General features: G+C 48.7%; 1 protein-coding gene across 1 annotated transcript in view; it reads right to left on the bottom strand.

The window, feature by feature from the left end:
- The window catches only part of LRP4 (LDL receptor related protein 4), a 40,652-nt gene that overhangs the window by 11,373 nt on the left and 14,786 nt on the right, over positions 1 to 14,493 (bottom strand). Inside the window, exons 14-31 of the mRNA XM_047071058.1 lie at positions 14,037 to 14,254; positions 13,700 to 13,876; positions 13,197 to 13,319; positions 11,349 to 11,557; positions 11,074 to 11,155; positions 10,413 to 10,518; positions 8,875 to 9,076; positions 7,385 to 7,574; positions 7,165 to 7,296; positions 5,848 to 5,988; positions 5,417 to 5,503; positions 5,139 to 5,310; positions 4,174 to 4,336; positions 3,826 to 4,051; positions 3,173 to 3,476; positions 1,919 to 2,137; positions 1,620 to 1,754; positions 681 to 789 (exon numbers count right to left, since the gene is read on the bottom strand). Of these exons, the coding sequence (XP_046927014.1) occupies positions 681 to 789; positions 1,620 to 1,754; positions 1,919 to 2,137; positions 3,173 to 3,476; positions 3,826 to 4,051; positions 4,174 to 4,336; positions 5,139 to 5,310; positions 5,417 to 5,503; positions 5,848 to 5,988; positions 7,165 to 7,296; positions 7,385 to 7,574; positions 8,875 to 9,076; positions 10,413 to 10,518; positions 11,074 to 11,155; positions 11,349 to 11,557; positions 13,197 to 13,319; positions 13,700 to 13,876; positions 14,037 to 14,254 (2,995 nt within the window). The remainder of the gene's footprint in view (positions 1 to 680; positions 790 to 1,619; positions 1,755 to 1,918; positions 2,138 to 3,172; positions 3,477 to 3,825; positions 4,052 to 4,173; positions 4,337 to 5,138; positions 5,311 to 5,416; positions 5,504 to 5,847; positions 5,989 to 7,164; positions 7,297 to 7,384; positions 7,575 to 8,874; positions 9,077 to 10,412; positions 10,519 to 11,073; positions 11,156 to 11,348; positions 11,558 to 13,196; positions 13,320 to 13,699; positions 13,877 to 14,036; positions 14,255 to 14,493) is intronic.

The following is a 14,493-nucleotide window of genomic DNA, read 5'->3' on the forward strand; positions in this document are numbered from 1 at the left end:
ATAGATCTCCTCTTTTCCTTCCCTGAATTATTTTACAGGATAAGAACTCAAAAATGATAGCCAGTGATAATTAAAAAGATTAAAAATAACACACACTGAGTGCCAGATACTGTGCTGATGCTTTGTGTATATTTCAGGAGGACACTATTATTAAACTCACTTATTTTACAGGTATTAGAGAGGTTCAGTATCTTATCCAAAGTCGCAGTCATTCAATGATGCAGGCAGAGCTTGAACCCATGGAGCTGGCAGATTAGAGGTACTCAGTAAGCATGTACCAACTGGCTGGCTGCCTCAAAACTCTGGCTCTTAGCCACTGCAACCTACTGCCACTAAGCCAGCTGCCTGGACTCAGATATTGGGAACACAGCACTAGGATCAACTACGGACCCTGTTAAAATGCACATTCCTGGGCCCAACCTTCATGAAGTAGATTCTTTTTATGCCAAGGCCCAGGAACCTACACTTGAGAGCCACTCCTTCAAATGCTAGAACATGGAGTGGTGTTGCAGGAGTAGCAGGCACATGGTGGCAAGTCTTCAGTGTACAGGAAATACCCCTAAAATGAGCTTCTGTAGCAGGATCGTTAAGTAGCAACTAGGGTTGAGGCTCCCAACTTGGAACCCCGAGGAAACACCCCCCGTCAAGGAGGTTTAGTTACCTCTCTCCTGAGCCAGTACCTGAGTGAGAGCAAAGGGGTGGGACACGTGGCTGACTAACACCTGCCGTAGCTTCCCATTGAGGTCAGAGCTCTCAATCCGGTCCAGATGGGCGTCCACCCAATAGATCCTGAGAAGGAAAAGTGAGAAGAGGGCTGCTCAAAATGCTTGCCAAGAAGCCCAGTCCTTCCCCGCAAGGAGCTATCTATTCCCTCCTGAGCTAACTAGTAGGTGCTGTGAGCGGTCATAAAGCACCCTTGTTGAGAGGTCATTGCAAGTCCCAATGCTGAAGAGGGGAAGCTGGGGACTCAAATGGGGGGCCAGAGCTGTGTGGGGTGGGGTAGAAAGCCTAGTGACCTCTGAAGAGCCACGCTGCAGGCTCATCTTCAGCAACCTGATCACCCTTTGGCTCCTTCCTAAGAATCTAAGCTGAAATTCTTATGAACACTCTTTAAGGAAGAGATCTTGGTCTATAAGGAGCTCATTGAGGTTATCCCAACTCTCCAGGTGACTTAGATTCCTTTCCCTTCTTCTGGGGGCAGAAAGAGAAACTGCCTCAAATCCCCTTTCACCCTCTTTTCCTGCCCTTTAGCATTTTTTATCTAGGCAAGGAGTTGCAAATTCCAATGAGCAAAGGGATCAGAAAAGCAACAAGCGCAAAAAATCAGCCTCTGACAAATAAGGGGTCATGGGATGTGTGGTCCAGCCAGAGGACGTGCTCTGCTAAAGACACTCAAATCAAAAACATATAAACCACACAAACAAAATCCATCTGAGGATTGAGGGCTATATGCAGCAACCTTTGCTCTAAAAATATGTTCCCTCATCCTTCTCACTGCTTTTTCCCTCCTCACCTACCAAGGAGCTTTCTATTTTTCTTTTGTTTTCACTATCTGAATCTCAACCATCTTCTCCTGTGCCCACCCAATTTCCAGAAAGCAACTGGGACAGGATTCCCACCTGCGGGTATCATAGTCCAGGGTAAGGCCATTGGGCCAACCCAGGTCTGTGTTGATGAGGACCTTCCGCTCAGAGCCGTCCAAGTTTGCCCGCTCAATCTTGGCAATGTGGCCCCAGTCTGTCCAGAAGAGGTACCTAAGGTACAACACTGCCATCATCACCAAGGCATGGGAAGATGGTACCAGAGGTTGACAGAATACAGGGGACACGCTAATACCATGAATACAGAGGCATCTTCCAAGGGACCCTTCATCAGGCCCTTCTTCCCTGGGTCTCTTTTCTGCTGGCCATAAACTTACCCCTTCCTGGGGAAAACGGCAATGGCCCGAGGCTCATCCAGGCTATTGTTGATCAGCACTTTGCGGCAGGAACCATCTAGCCTTGATGCCTCAATGGTATTTCGGCCCGTATCTGTCCAGTACAGATTCCTGGCCACCCAGTCTACTGCCAGCCCGTCGGTGGTCTTCAGGCCACGCCCGATCACTGTCTCCATGTTGCTGCCATTCAGATCTGCTCGCCTGAGGGAACAGCTCAGGGTTGGGTGGCTGACCGGATTGACCAGAAATAGACTGAAGTCCCTTTAATCCATGTTCCCATAATTGGATCCCTACTAGAGGCTCCAGAAGGGCAGAGACCACATCTCTGTAAGTACATTCCTCAGCATCTAGAACAGTAGGTACTCAAAATATTAGCAGAATTAATGAATAAAAAATTCTTGGGAGGACAAAGTATTTCCTGGTACTAACAGTGGATGTTTGGGCCCATGTCTTACAGAAGATGGGTTAGTAATTCCCTATATACCTTAGGGATAAAGATTGCTAGGTGGTAATTATAAGAAAGGCAAATTTGTCAAAATCTACCTGTACATTTTTCCATTAGCCCTACACCAGGGTGGGGATATGTCACAAACACTTAGGGGGCTTCTCTAAACTATGTATTCCCACCTGTCCCCAGCATGAGACCCTAATACACCCCTCAGAGATAACTGCAGGGAATGCCCCTATTCTTTCACGTGAGAATCTCTGTCATGGTAAACCCCTCACACTAGTGGGAGGAATCACATTCCTCAGCTATGGTGGGGTAAAAAAAAAAAATGGAAGGAATAATAAAAAGTAAAATAAAACAAAAAATATTTTTAAAACCACAAAAACACAACCTTGGAAACCATCACAAGCCTTGGCATTTGGCCAGGGCTCCTGTATTATAATACAGATACATGGTTTAGTTACATGGCCTACTCATCAATGAGTTTTAGGGGATCCTTGGAGCCCCCACAGGGCCCAATGGTGAGGTAAAGGCTCCAGGTCCCCAGCCTGACATGTCCATTTTACATACTGGGCTTCTCTGCTAATCTGGAAACAAATAAGCAAACAAACAAAAACGTCAAATTTAAACTCTGTTATGAGTGATAAGCAAACAAGTCAGGATCAGAACTCACTATCCAAGCTGCCAAATCACTCAGTCTATTTAGAGGTCAACAGAGATCATAACCTCACCCCGTCAGGGATCAAACACAGATCTGTGTCCTCTGGAGGTTTCAGGGATATTCCTACCTGATAACATCCAGGAATACATCTGTGTAATAGACCTTTCCATCCACACTGTCATAGTCCAGGGAGATGACATTGTTGAGCTCAGGGACGGGGACGTGCACATCTGTGTGGTCGCTGGTGTCCAGCGAGATACGCCGGATGGAGCCGCGGCTGGAGAAGAGTAGGTAGGTCTCGGGAGAGGGATCACACGTCTTCCCATCTCCCTTCAGCTGGATGCCAGTGGGGCAGGCACAGGAGAACCCCGAGGGCCGAGGCAAGCAGAGGTGGGAGCAGCCGCCATTTCTAGAGCCACATTTGTTAAAACCTGGTGAGGTGAGAACATGAGCTTTGACACCCAGCCTGGAATACTGTGGGAATCTTACAAGGGCCCTAGTTGCCTGATTCTCTGCTGTTCTAAGTGACAGAATTTGGTACCCAACAGGGATGAGGTAGAAGAAGTCCTTTGAAGGTGTGACAGCATCATGTAGTTATAGCACCAGCCACACCGAGAAGGAACAAAGCCTGATCCAGGAAGGGGGCTTAGGTAGGTCCTTGTCTCTGAGATTCTAAAAGGATCTCTGTGTTCTGGATGTATCTCTGTCACTGAGATACCCCCCCCCCGCCCCCGCCCCGTAAAGCCAGCTCTGGCTCACAGCCCTAGGGGGTTCTCTCACCCAGTGGCTGTGCCCGGTCTACGGCCTGGATGTCCATGAGGCCTGGCAGGTTGGACCTCACCAGGATGACATTGCTGCCAGTACCCTTGTCGGCACGGTGGATGCTACGGGTCTGCCAGTCAGTCCAGTAGATATAGGAGCCAAGCAGGGTGAGGCCATATGGGTGCTGCACGGGAGATACCAGCGTGTGCCGACTGGCGCCGTTCAGGTCAGCGGCCTCAATTCGCTGTAGAGGAAGGAGAGGGTGGGGGGTGGCCGTGAGTGGACCGGGAGCCCTGAGTGGAGATCCTGAACAGTCCTCTCCTGTCTTCCCAGGCTTCCGGGAAGCAACAGGAGCAGTATCCTCACCTCAGTGTGGGCATCAGCCCAGAGCAGTTGGGAACTGGCCTTGTCCACGGTCAGCCCATTGGGCCAGCCTAGGTTGTTGCTGATGAGCACAGTCCGGTCTGAGCCATCCATTCCAGACCGTTCTAGCTTGGCATTCTCCCCCCAGTCTGTCCAGTACATGAACCTGGGCAAGGAAAAATACTAGCTGTTATGTCCAGAGCTCCTAAACACTGTAAGTACTGACAATTTGCCAAACACTGCAAAAAGTATTTTATGCAAAAGGTGGAGTTGTTGTTTATGGGCTTAGAGTTTCAGATTTGCAAGATGAAAAAGTTCTGAAGATCTGTTTCACCATAAGGTGAATCTACTATACTGAGCTATACACTTAAAAAATGGTTAAGGGGTGCCTGGGTGGCTCAGTCAGGTGAGCATCTGACTTCGGCTCAGGTCATGATCTCAAGGTTCATGGGTTCGAGCCCCACGTCGGGGCTCTGTGCTGACAGCTCAGAGCCTGGAGCCTGTTCAGATTCTGTGTCTCCCTCTCTCTCCGTTCCTCCCCTGCTCTCACTTTGTCTCTCTCTCTCAAAAATAAAGATTAAAAAAATTTTTTTAAATGGTTAAGATGATAAATTTTATATTGTTTTTTACCACAAGTGAAAAAAAAAAAAAAGAACTTTCCATGTACTGCCTCACTTAAGTCTCACAAGAGTCATGGGGTGTATACATTTTCATTATCCCCTCCATTTACAGGTGAGGAAACTGAGGATCAGAGGTTAAAGATGCATCCTGGGTTCCTGACTCCAAAGCTGGTGCTTTTTACCTCTATATCATCCTACCACCCTGAGTCACAAGGAGTGGAACAGCCCCAGGGAGGTGGGGCACACTTGCACTTCACAGCCCACTTTCACACCTGCCAGGGCCCCAGCTGAGCCAGCTCCCAACCCCTGCCCAGAACTGCAGAGCCGGCTCTCACCCCAGGCTCTCACCCCATCTCGTGGTACAGCACAATGGCCCGGGGGCTGTCAAGGTTCTGCCACACCAGCACTTTCCTCATGGACCCATCCAAGTTGCCCACTTCAATCCGGTTGGTTCCCGTGTCTGTCCAGTACACTTTCCGGCCAATGGCATCCACTGCGAGCCCATCTGTGGTTTGCAGCCCTGCAGGAAGTCAAGAGCACACACTGGCTCCTGCCTTAAAACAGATGGGCTATTTCCCCAGCTCTGTAGCCAGACACATGGTCCCTGGGCTGGGAGCAAGGCTCACCTGTGGTGATGATGTCCTCATGCTGTGAGCCTTCCAGATCGGCACGGCTGATGCTGTGCAGTGTACTGTCTGACCAGTACACCTTTCCTGGAAAGGAAAGGCTTGGCTCAGCCCAGACCCTCACCTCTCCAATGGACACCCCCAGCGGACCCATGCTCTGAGACACCAGGGCATGTCAGAGAGCCCCATACTGCTGAGCAGAGGAAACCAAGGGAAATATGGAAATATCATGGCAGTAAAAGTTCTTGGCAGAGGTGGAAAGGAAGGCCCCAAACCATGCCTTCATTACCAAAGAGAAAGTGTTGTGGAGATGGGGGCAGGGCTGTGCCAGAGGGAACAGGGAGCCTCAGGCTCTTAGCAGGAAACAAGTGCTGGGGGAGGAAGAATTGCAGTTGCAGTAGGTAAGGGACAGAGGGCAGGGCCACACAGACCTTCCTGGGGATCCACTCCAATGGCAATGGTGTTCTTCATGGTAATGTTGATAGGTACCACCACATCGGCAAAATAAGGGATGTCCAAAGAGACCATGCGTATGTCTACTCTCCTGGCGAAGATGAGGAAACTGTTCATGCCTGCCCAGGTGGGGAGAAAAAGAAAGAGGACAGTCACCCTCGTGTAGCCAGCAAGAGGATCTGAAGCAAGGCAAACTTGAGTTCATGCCTGTCCCTGTCAGTTTCTAGTTGTGTTATCCTGGGCAAGTGACTTAAATTGTTTAAGCCTCCGCTTCCTCATCTGTAGAATGGGGATAATAGCAGGGTATCTGCAGGATTAAAAGAGATCATGCACAGAAAGCACTCAGCACTAGGCCTGACACATATCATAAATGACAACTCTTTGTTAATATGTGGAAGTGACTCCCTTTGAAGGAACTTTTACCATGAGGTTGGAAAAACTTCATGTTAAGTTAAAGAGGGCTCTCCCTATTACCTGGCAGGCCCGATTCACAGATCCTTTCTCATTCAAATTCCCAAGAAAGTTAGGTTTCAAATGCAGCCTGCCATGTAGCATCCTCTAGGGAGAAACGTCAACTGCTAACATCCGGGCGGCTACACCAGGCCCTGCTTCTGGGACCCTTCAGAAGGGTTGTCACATACCTTGTACGCTCACAAAAGCACCACCTCCAATGGAGGTACCGTGACACTGGAGAGATCATATGTTTTAATATGTATTATACCAGCTATGGGCACATAGAACTAAAGTGACTTGTTCTAACCAAACCAGTGTATTGTGACAATTTTCCAACAGTGAAAGTGTCTGAGAACAGAGCATCTTTTTCTAATATGCATAGAGACACCATAAGAGCCAATTAGACTCTGCCTATGATCCTGTCTACCTGGTCCCCTGGGCCGCTTCCTGGGCTTCTCCTTTTTTCTTTTTCTTTACGTTTATTTATTTTTGAGAGACGGAGAGAGACAGAGCATGAATGGGGGAGGAGCAGAGAGAAAGGGAGATACAGAATCAGAAGCAGGCTCCAGTCTCTGAGCTGTCAGCACAGAGCCTGACGCGGGGCTCAAATTCACAAGCTATGAGATCATGACCTGAGCCAAAGTTGGACATTTAACCAACTGAGCCACCCAGGCGTCCCTGGACTTCTCCTTTTTTTGTAAAACTTCTTGGTCTCCCCCATGCCTCTCAGAGTACCAGGACCCATGGTTTCTCAGCCAAACTGGAGTCCCTCTACAGGGAAGGAATAGAGCCACTGCCCCTCCTAGAGAAGCTCTATCCAGGTCTGTGATGCTCAAACTCACCCGGTGAGCAGGTCTTGCCATCGGGCATCAGGTTGATGCCCGTGGGGCAGGTACAGCTGAAGCCACTTGGATTTGGGGACCGAAGACACAGATGGCTACAGCCACCATTTTCCATAGCACATGGCGTGGACACTGGGTAGGGAGAAGGAGGGGGAATCAATGGTGACGTCTATGGCAAAGGAGGACCAAGGAAAAGCCGGTGCGGGCAAGGGCCGCTCACCTGGGGGCCGCCGGCGGTGGAAAACATGGATGTCCATAAGGTTCTCCAAGTTCTCCTGCAGGGTCTCCCGGTCCAGTCCTGTCAGCCGGTCGGCACTCTGTATACTCTTGGTCTGCCAGTCAGTCCAATAGATGCGCTCTCCATACAGGGTCAGCCCAAAGGGGTGGGGGAGCTGGCTTCCAATCAGCACCTGCAGGGCCCCCGCACTTGTGTCATTCCCCATCCAGGCCCGATAGCACAGAACAGTGGTCAAGAGCTCAGGTGTGGAGTCAGGTTGGAGTTCTTCTACTATCATCTGCTATGTGACCTTGAGCAAGAGCTGGTTATAAAATCTCTCTGACCTTTGGTTTGCCAATCTAGGATATGACCATGACAGTGCCTGGCTCCAAGGGTTGTGTGATGATTGTAAAAGACCACGTATGATTTACATAATGTCAAAATATCTCTGCACGAGTTACTTATTAATTACAAAAGGAAAAACAGCAACTTCACAGTGGACACCACCGGAACCATGCAAAGTTAGTACCACAATAATGGGATAAGCGGACATCTGTGCCTGCTGATGAGACACACTGAGAACTCAGGACACGACTTTATTTAATGTAGTATTCCTGCCCCAAATACATAATCTGAATCTAATTACAAGGAGACATCAGACAAATTGAGGGACATTTTACAAAATAACTGGCATTTACTCTTTAAAAATACAAAGACCAAGACAGGCCTAGAAGGGACTTATTTCCTTGACTGGATGGGTTAAATAATTATGAGGAAGTGTTCCAGATTACAGGTTAAAGATACATGATTACTAAACACAGTTGTGATCTGGGATTGCATCCTGGCCTAAGAAATAAAAAAGGGGGAAAAAAGCTATTAAAGGACATTATTGGGGCAATTGGTAGTGAAATTGAATATGGACCGTGAATTAGACAGTAATATGGTATCAATGTTAAATTTCCCGATTTTGATCACTGCACCATGGTTACTAAAGACAATGTTCTTGTTCTTAGGAAATTGAAGTATTTTGGGGTCAAGGGCAGGATGTCTCCAATTTAATCTCTGATGGTTCAGAAAAATAATAATACGCATGTGTGTGTGTATAGACAGAAAGAATGGTTCAACAATTTGACTATCCTTACAACTTTTCTGTAAGTTTGAAATTATACCAATAAACAATAACAAAAAGAAAGAGAGCGATCACGGGTCTAGGATGCAATTGGTGATTAAATCGTGTTAGCTGTGATGGTTATACCATCTGTGCACTTATACCCCCAGCCCACCATCTACACAAATTCCTAGTTTCCCTTCATCATCATGCAATAATCCCCCATCCATCCCGCCTCTGCTCTGGAAGGCAGTCACAGCTTCAAAGGAACAGCACACGCCTTAACGCTGGTCCCATTGCCCCTGGGTCCTCCCAGCTGCCAGCCAGGGAAAGCTGTCCTAGAGGTTGTCTGGGTTGTGAGGGGATGCCTTACTGCCACCCTTACCTTCCTCTTGCTGCCATCCAGACCAGCAAATTCAATGGTCTTCATGCCGGCATCTGCCCAGTAAAGCCGCTGGGACCCGTAGTCAATGGCTAATCCGTTAGGCCAGGTCAGATTGGAAGAGATGATGACCTGGCGGCCCGAGGCATCCATGCCAGCTCGTTCAATCTTGGGGCTTGCACCCCAGTCAGTCCAATACATGTACCTGGGCACAGGCAAGGAAGGTCTTACCAGCCTTCTAGTTAACAACACCCAGTGGGGATTCAGGGTGCCTAGGGTTTCAGTGTTTCTGCTTGCGATAGCTGCCCCAGCCTCCTGCCTCAGCTCCCAGCCCCATCCTGGGCTCAGAGTTGTCTCTGAAAGTCTCTTATCTTCTATCACTATCGAAAGGGTCCCTGGGGTTTTAATAAAGGCAGAGCCTAAAGGCTCAAGGAGTGTTTAGCAAATAAGGTCTATGTGGGAATAAAGAAAGAAGGCAAGTAAGAATGGGGTATAAACAATCTTTCCTTGATTGGATGGGTTAAATAGTTATGGTATGTAAATTTAGCAGAATTCTATATAACCATTAAGAAGAACAAAGGGCATCTGGGAGGTTCAGTCAGTGAAGCGTCCAACTCTTGATTTCAGCTCAGGTCATGGTCTCACAGTTCATGGGATGGAGCCCCACATCGGGCTAACAGCATGGAGCCTGCTTGGGATTCTCTCTCTCCCTCTCTCTCTCTGCCCCCGCCCCTGCTCGTGCACATGCATGCTCTCTTTAAATAAATAAATAAATAAATAAATAAATAAATAAACAAACTTTGAAAAAAGAACAAGATAACTCTATATTATCAAATGGAAAGATAGTCAAGATTTATAACTAAGTGACAAAAGACAAGTTACAAAACAGTATGCCATTGCTGTAGATCCAAAATCACCACCACCACCACAAAACGTATATATGCACATAAAAGAAAATCTGGAAAAATACCCTAAACTGTTAACTGTTAGCAATGGTTACTGCCGGAAAGTGAGATTATAGGCAATCTTCACTTCCTACAGATTTATTTACTTATTTGTTTTATTTATTTACAATGAGTTACTTTTGTAAGCAGACCAAAAAAAAAAAAGAGAGAGAGAAATTTTAATTTTTTAATGTTTATTTATTTGAGAGAGAGAGACAGACAGACAGACAGACAGCGTGAGCAGGGGAGGGGCAGAGAGAGAGGGAGACGTAGAACCTGAAGCAGGCTCCAGGCTCTGAGCTGTCAGCACAGAGCCCAACGCGAGGCTCGAACCCACAAACTGCAAGATCATGACCCAAGCCCAAATCGGACACTTAACTGACTGAGCCACCCAGGCGCTCCGAGAGGAAAAAATGTAAAAGGTTTCCTTGTCCACCGGGGAGAAAGAGTTGTCACTGCCTTCTGTGGTTTCTGTAGCTGCCCTTGCTGCCTTGGTGTGCCCGTAACATCTGGCTGCTCTTGCTAACCTCCAGACTCCTCTCTAGTGCTCCTGGCTGTGGGACAGGTGGAGCTCGTCCCAAAGGAACAGGTGCTCACCCGCCCATGGGTTCCACCACGATATCCCGGGGACGATCAAGGTTCTCCCAGATGAGAACTGTCCTCATGCTGCCATCTGTGTTGGCCACTTCAATCCGGTCTGTACCTACCAAGAAATCGGGGGCAAAGATATTAACTCTATGCTTGGTCGTTCACCCGACTACCTTCCACTCCCAGCCCAGAGCCTGGCATGCAGTAAACACTCAAGAAATATTTTACGATAGATGAGCAACGGATGTTTAGTGAACTGAATTTGGAGAAGATGCTGCTCCAGGTCCAAGAACCACACTTGGAGGCGCTCTGGTAAAAGGCATCCCTCTTACCTCCCACACTCACTCACCTGGCTCATCGAAAATACCTGTTTTATTAAGACAGTAATAGAACGAAAACCACAGGGCATAGTTTCCTTATCTGAAATGGCTCAAAACATTCTTGAGCACCAGCTACACAGCGGCAGGAGCTGCCATTTGATTGGAAAATGCCAAATCCTCAGCTATGAGCATCTAGCTTCAGCTCTGCAGCAGCCCCACCACTTCTGACCTACCAAGAACTTCAGGTCAAGACAAGTGGTCTAGGAGGGGCACTGGGCCCCTTGTACCTGAGACTAGAATTTTAATAAGAGGAATCCCACACAGCCAGGCCATGGCTGCCCTGTACATACCTGCATCTGTCCAGTATAGCTTGTTGGTGACCCAATCAATGGCCAGGCCTGCTGGGCTCTCCAGACTGGTATCTACCACCACCTGGACAGGAAGCAAAGCTGTTATCACCAAACTTTGTTCAAGCAAAGCTGAGGACTTGTACCTCAGCTCTGGGACCCAACTGTACCAATTCTCAAGGTTTGCAAAGGTATGGGAAGCCTTTACCCAGGACAGGGTGGATTCCACCCCTCAATCTCTGCCCTCCCCAAGAGCCTGTGCCCTCGATGGGCCCTACCTCCTGTCCTGTTCCATCCCACTTGGCCCTGCTGATGGTGTCAGTGCTGACATCTGTCCAGTACACGTGGTCATCCCGGGAGTCCCAGTCAAGGGCCACAGCACTGCGCACGTCAGCCAGTGGGATGACATCGTCGGACAGGTCCTCTGTGTCGAAGCTGATCCGACGGATGTCCATCCTTCGGGCAAAAAGCAGGAACTTGTCAAGACCTGATCAAAGGCCGAAAGGGGTCTTCTTTTAATGCTCTAAATCCAGTAACAGTGACAGACACAGACGCTCACCTGTGTGACATCTGGTTCAATCACACTTCCTGGGATCTGGTGCCCTTTGTCCCCTACTCTTCACACCTCAGGTCCCCTTTGAGCCCTTGGCAGCCCATGCTGACAGACTCAGACTTTAGGATCAATGGCCTAGGAAGCAGACTCTCGCCAGGGCCCAGAAACACATCCTGTTTAAGCATCTGTCAGCTTCCATCTCCTTGTCTCTCCTCTTTGCTCAGCTTCTTCCGGTGCACTGGCTAGATCACCATCAGCCCCCAGCCGACCTCACGGACTTCTGTTTCTGCTTCGGGCCGCTGCTGCTCCACTCCATCTCCTAGATCCTCTCTCTTGCTCTTCTCTTCACCAACTTTAGCCAACAGTGACTTCCTGCCTTGTCTCCTCTATTCTCATAGCAACTCTTCGTGATTTATGTCATTGTTAATCTCATTTTCTAGATGAGCCACCTTGAGGGTAACAGACGTCAAGTAACTTGCCTAGCTTCCTCTCGCTAGAAAGCACCAGGGCTGGGACTTGAACTCAGGTTAACTCCAGAGAAGGAGCTCTGGACACTCCCCTACACAGCTTCTTCCTGGCTGGCTCTGTTCTGTCCCTTGCTCCATTCTGGTCTGAGTATTTCCCACTATGCATTTCTGCCTGGAAAGGCACTTCCTGCCTAACTTCACCAAGTGTCTTCTTTTAAGCTCTGGGAAACCCTTAAGGGGGAGCTCCTGGGGAAACCTCATGCGCCTCTCTGAGACAATATGGAAAAAGCTGGGCACTTAGAAGAATTGAAGGAAAGTAAGTTCTCAGTCAACGAGCGTTGAACAAATAGTCCTTGTTACTCTGCATAGTTTCCCTGATCTCACTTTCTGGAAATGACCCAGACCCCAAGAGAAATTTGATTTTAATCAGGAATAAGAGGGTCAGTGGGTGCACAGCAGTAAATAAGAGCAGCTGCTGACATACGAGGAACTACCCTCAGCCCCTTGTTAGTCATGTCATATGCCCGGATCACTCCTCTCTGGACTATTCTTAGGAAAAGTCACCTGTGACTCTGAGCTAGACAGGGCTACCGTCTCAAAGCAATGACCCTGCAGCAGTTCAGTGGAAGCCAAAATAGTTCAGGGAGCGACTGGGGTGTCCCATTATCTTTCACTCATTAAACACATATTTATCCAGCATCTACATATGCAGAGTATCACCAGAGGTCCTAATCTCGGCTCTGTGGTTTAGGGGCTGGAAGTAAGTCTTTAACAGGGTGAGGCTAAAGGTTAAAAAAAAATAGAAACCCCTGCTTTCTAGAAGGGCCTGGAACCTTCTTGCGACCTATAGATAAAGCATCCTACCTGGTGGAATGATACACGAGCCTGGTTGCAGGCATTCATACTTGACGGGGTAGTACCACTGAGCCCCCAGGCCTCGGCTTTGATATAAGAGCTATCAGCCTCTTAAGTTCTTCCTCTCCAGGGGCTACCTGAGGAGCCTGGCTCTTCCCATGACAGGAAATCCCTTGGACTCCTATCTCTTGTTCCTTCCGCCCACCGTCACAAGGCACATCCATTGAGGCAGGTGTCCCAGACCCACTTACTCTGGGCACAGGCGTGGCTGCTGATCTTGCGGAAGCCAGTGGGACAGGCACAAGTATAGTTCTGGCCACTGGGCAGACACAGATGAGTGCAGCCTCCATTGTTGTCCCCACAGCGGTTTTTCCCTGTTCAAAGAGCCCAGAGCAAAAGGGTCAGGAAAGACCAAAGGTTGCAGAGTCCATCCCAAGGCTAGTGGGTAGGGGTTTAGCTAGGGTGTGAGCTCTCTGGAGGGAGAAACTATGTCTTATTTTTTATAGCTGCCCCAGCTGCAAGCACAGTGAACACCTGACATAGGAGATATCCTATAAATGTTTGCATGAATTAAATGACAGTGAAGCAGATTTTCAGGAGTATCGATGTTGTACCCTAAATGTCCAGCAGAGGGAGAAATTAGCCCATATCAATGCCAACCTCAAATTTCCCTGCCAGAAACCATGGCAACTGTGACAGGTGCAGAGAAGGTTCTCAGAGGCACCAGAGGTTTACCAGGTGGGTAGTTTTTTACCTGCAGGCTGGCGCTGGGGGTGCAAGGTGTGGATGTCCATGGGGAAATGGAGTTTGTTGCGAATAATCTCCTGGTTCTTCCCAGTAAACTTGTTAGCACTGTTGATGCTCTTGGTGTGCCAGTCTGTCCAGTACAGGCTGTCTTCAAACACGGTGATGGCAAAGGGGTGGGGGAGGCCTGGGGAAAGTCCAGAAGGACTTCAGTCCAGACATATCCTGCCATGGGCTCTGGGCCCAGGCCTGGCAACTGCACAAATCTCACCCTCTGCCAAGGCTTCTAGGGGCTGGGACTGGGGAAGGAGGATGAGAGATGGAGGAGAGTGCAGAAAGGGCCTCACCCTGGCTAATGACAGCCTTGCGATGACTCCCGTCCAGATTGGCCCTCTCGATGACATGATGCTTAGCATCCACCCAGTACATACGATGCCCGGCATAGTCAATGGTGAGGCCATTGGGCCAGAAGAGATGAGTGTCGGCAATGATGCGGCGTCCAGAGCCATCCATGCTGGAGGCCTCGATGCGGGGGGTGTTGCCCCAGTCTGTCCAGTAAATGGTACTAGGAAGAGGGAAAGGACATTGAGAGACAGGCAGCAGAAGGCATGTAGTAACAAGGATAACAATCAGACTGACGTCTTTTATCCATTTAACCCAGGAGACCCCAACTGGTAGGTGACACGTTCTGTTTAGTCCACAGGGTGTTTTTTCAATGTTTGAATTTAAATGTCTCTAGCAGGGCACTTATTCAGTTAACCTTTTTTTTTTTTTTTTTTGTAGTACCTGCAGGGCTCTATCTTA

Source organism: Lynx rufus, unplaced genomic scaffold (assembly GCF_022079265.1).
Source record: "Lynx rufus isolate CCGP_SWC_20201006 ecotype Redwood Valley unplaced genomic scaffold, mLynRuf1.p SCAF_9, whole genome shotgun sequence".
In the NCBI taxonomy this organism is placed as follows: Eukaryota; Metazoa; Chordata; class Mammalia; order Carnivora; family Felidae; genus Lynx; species Lynx rufus.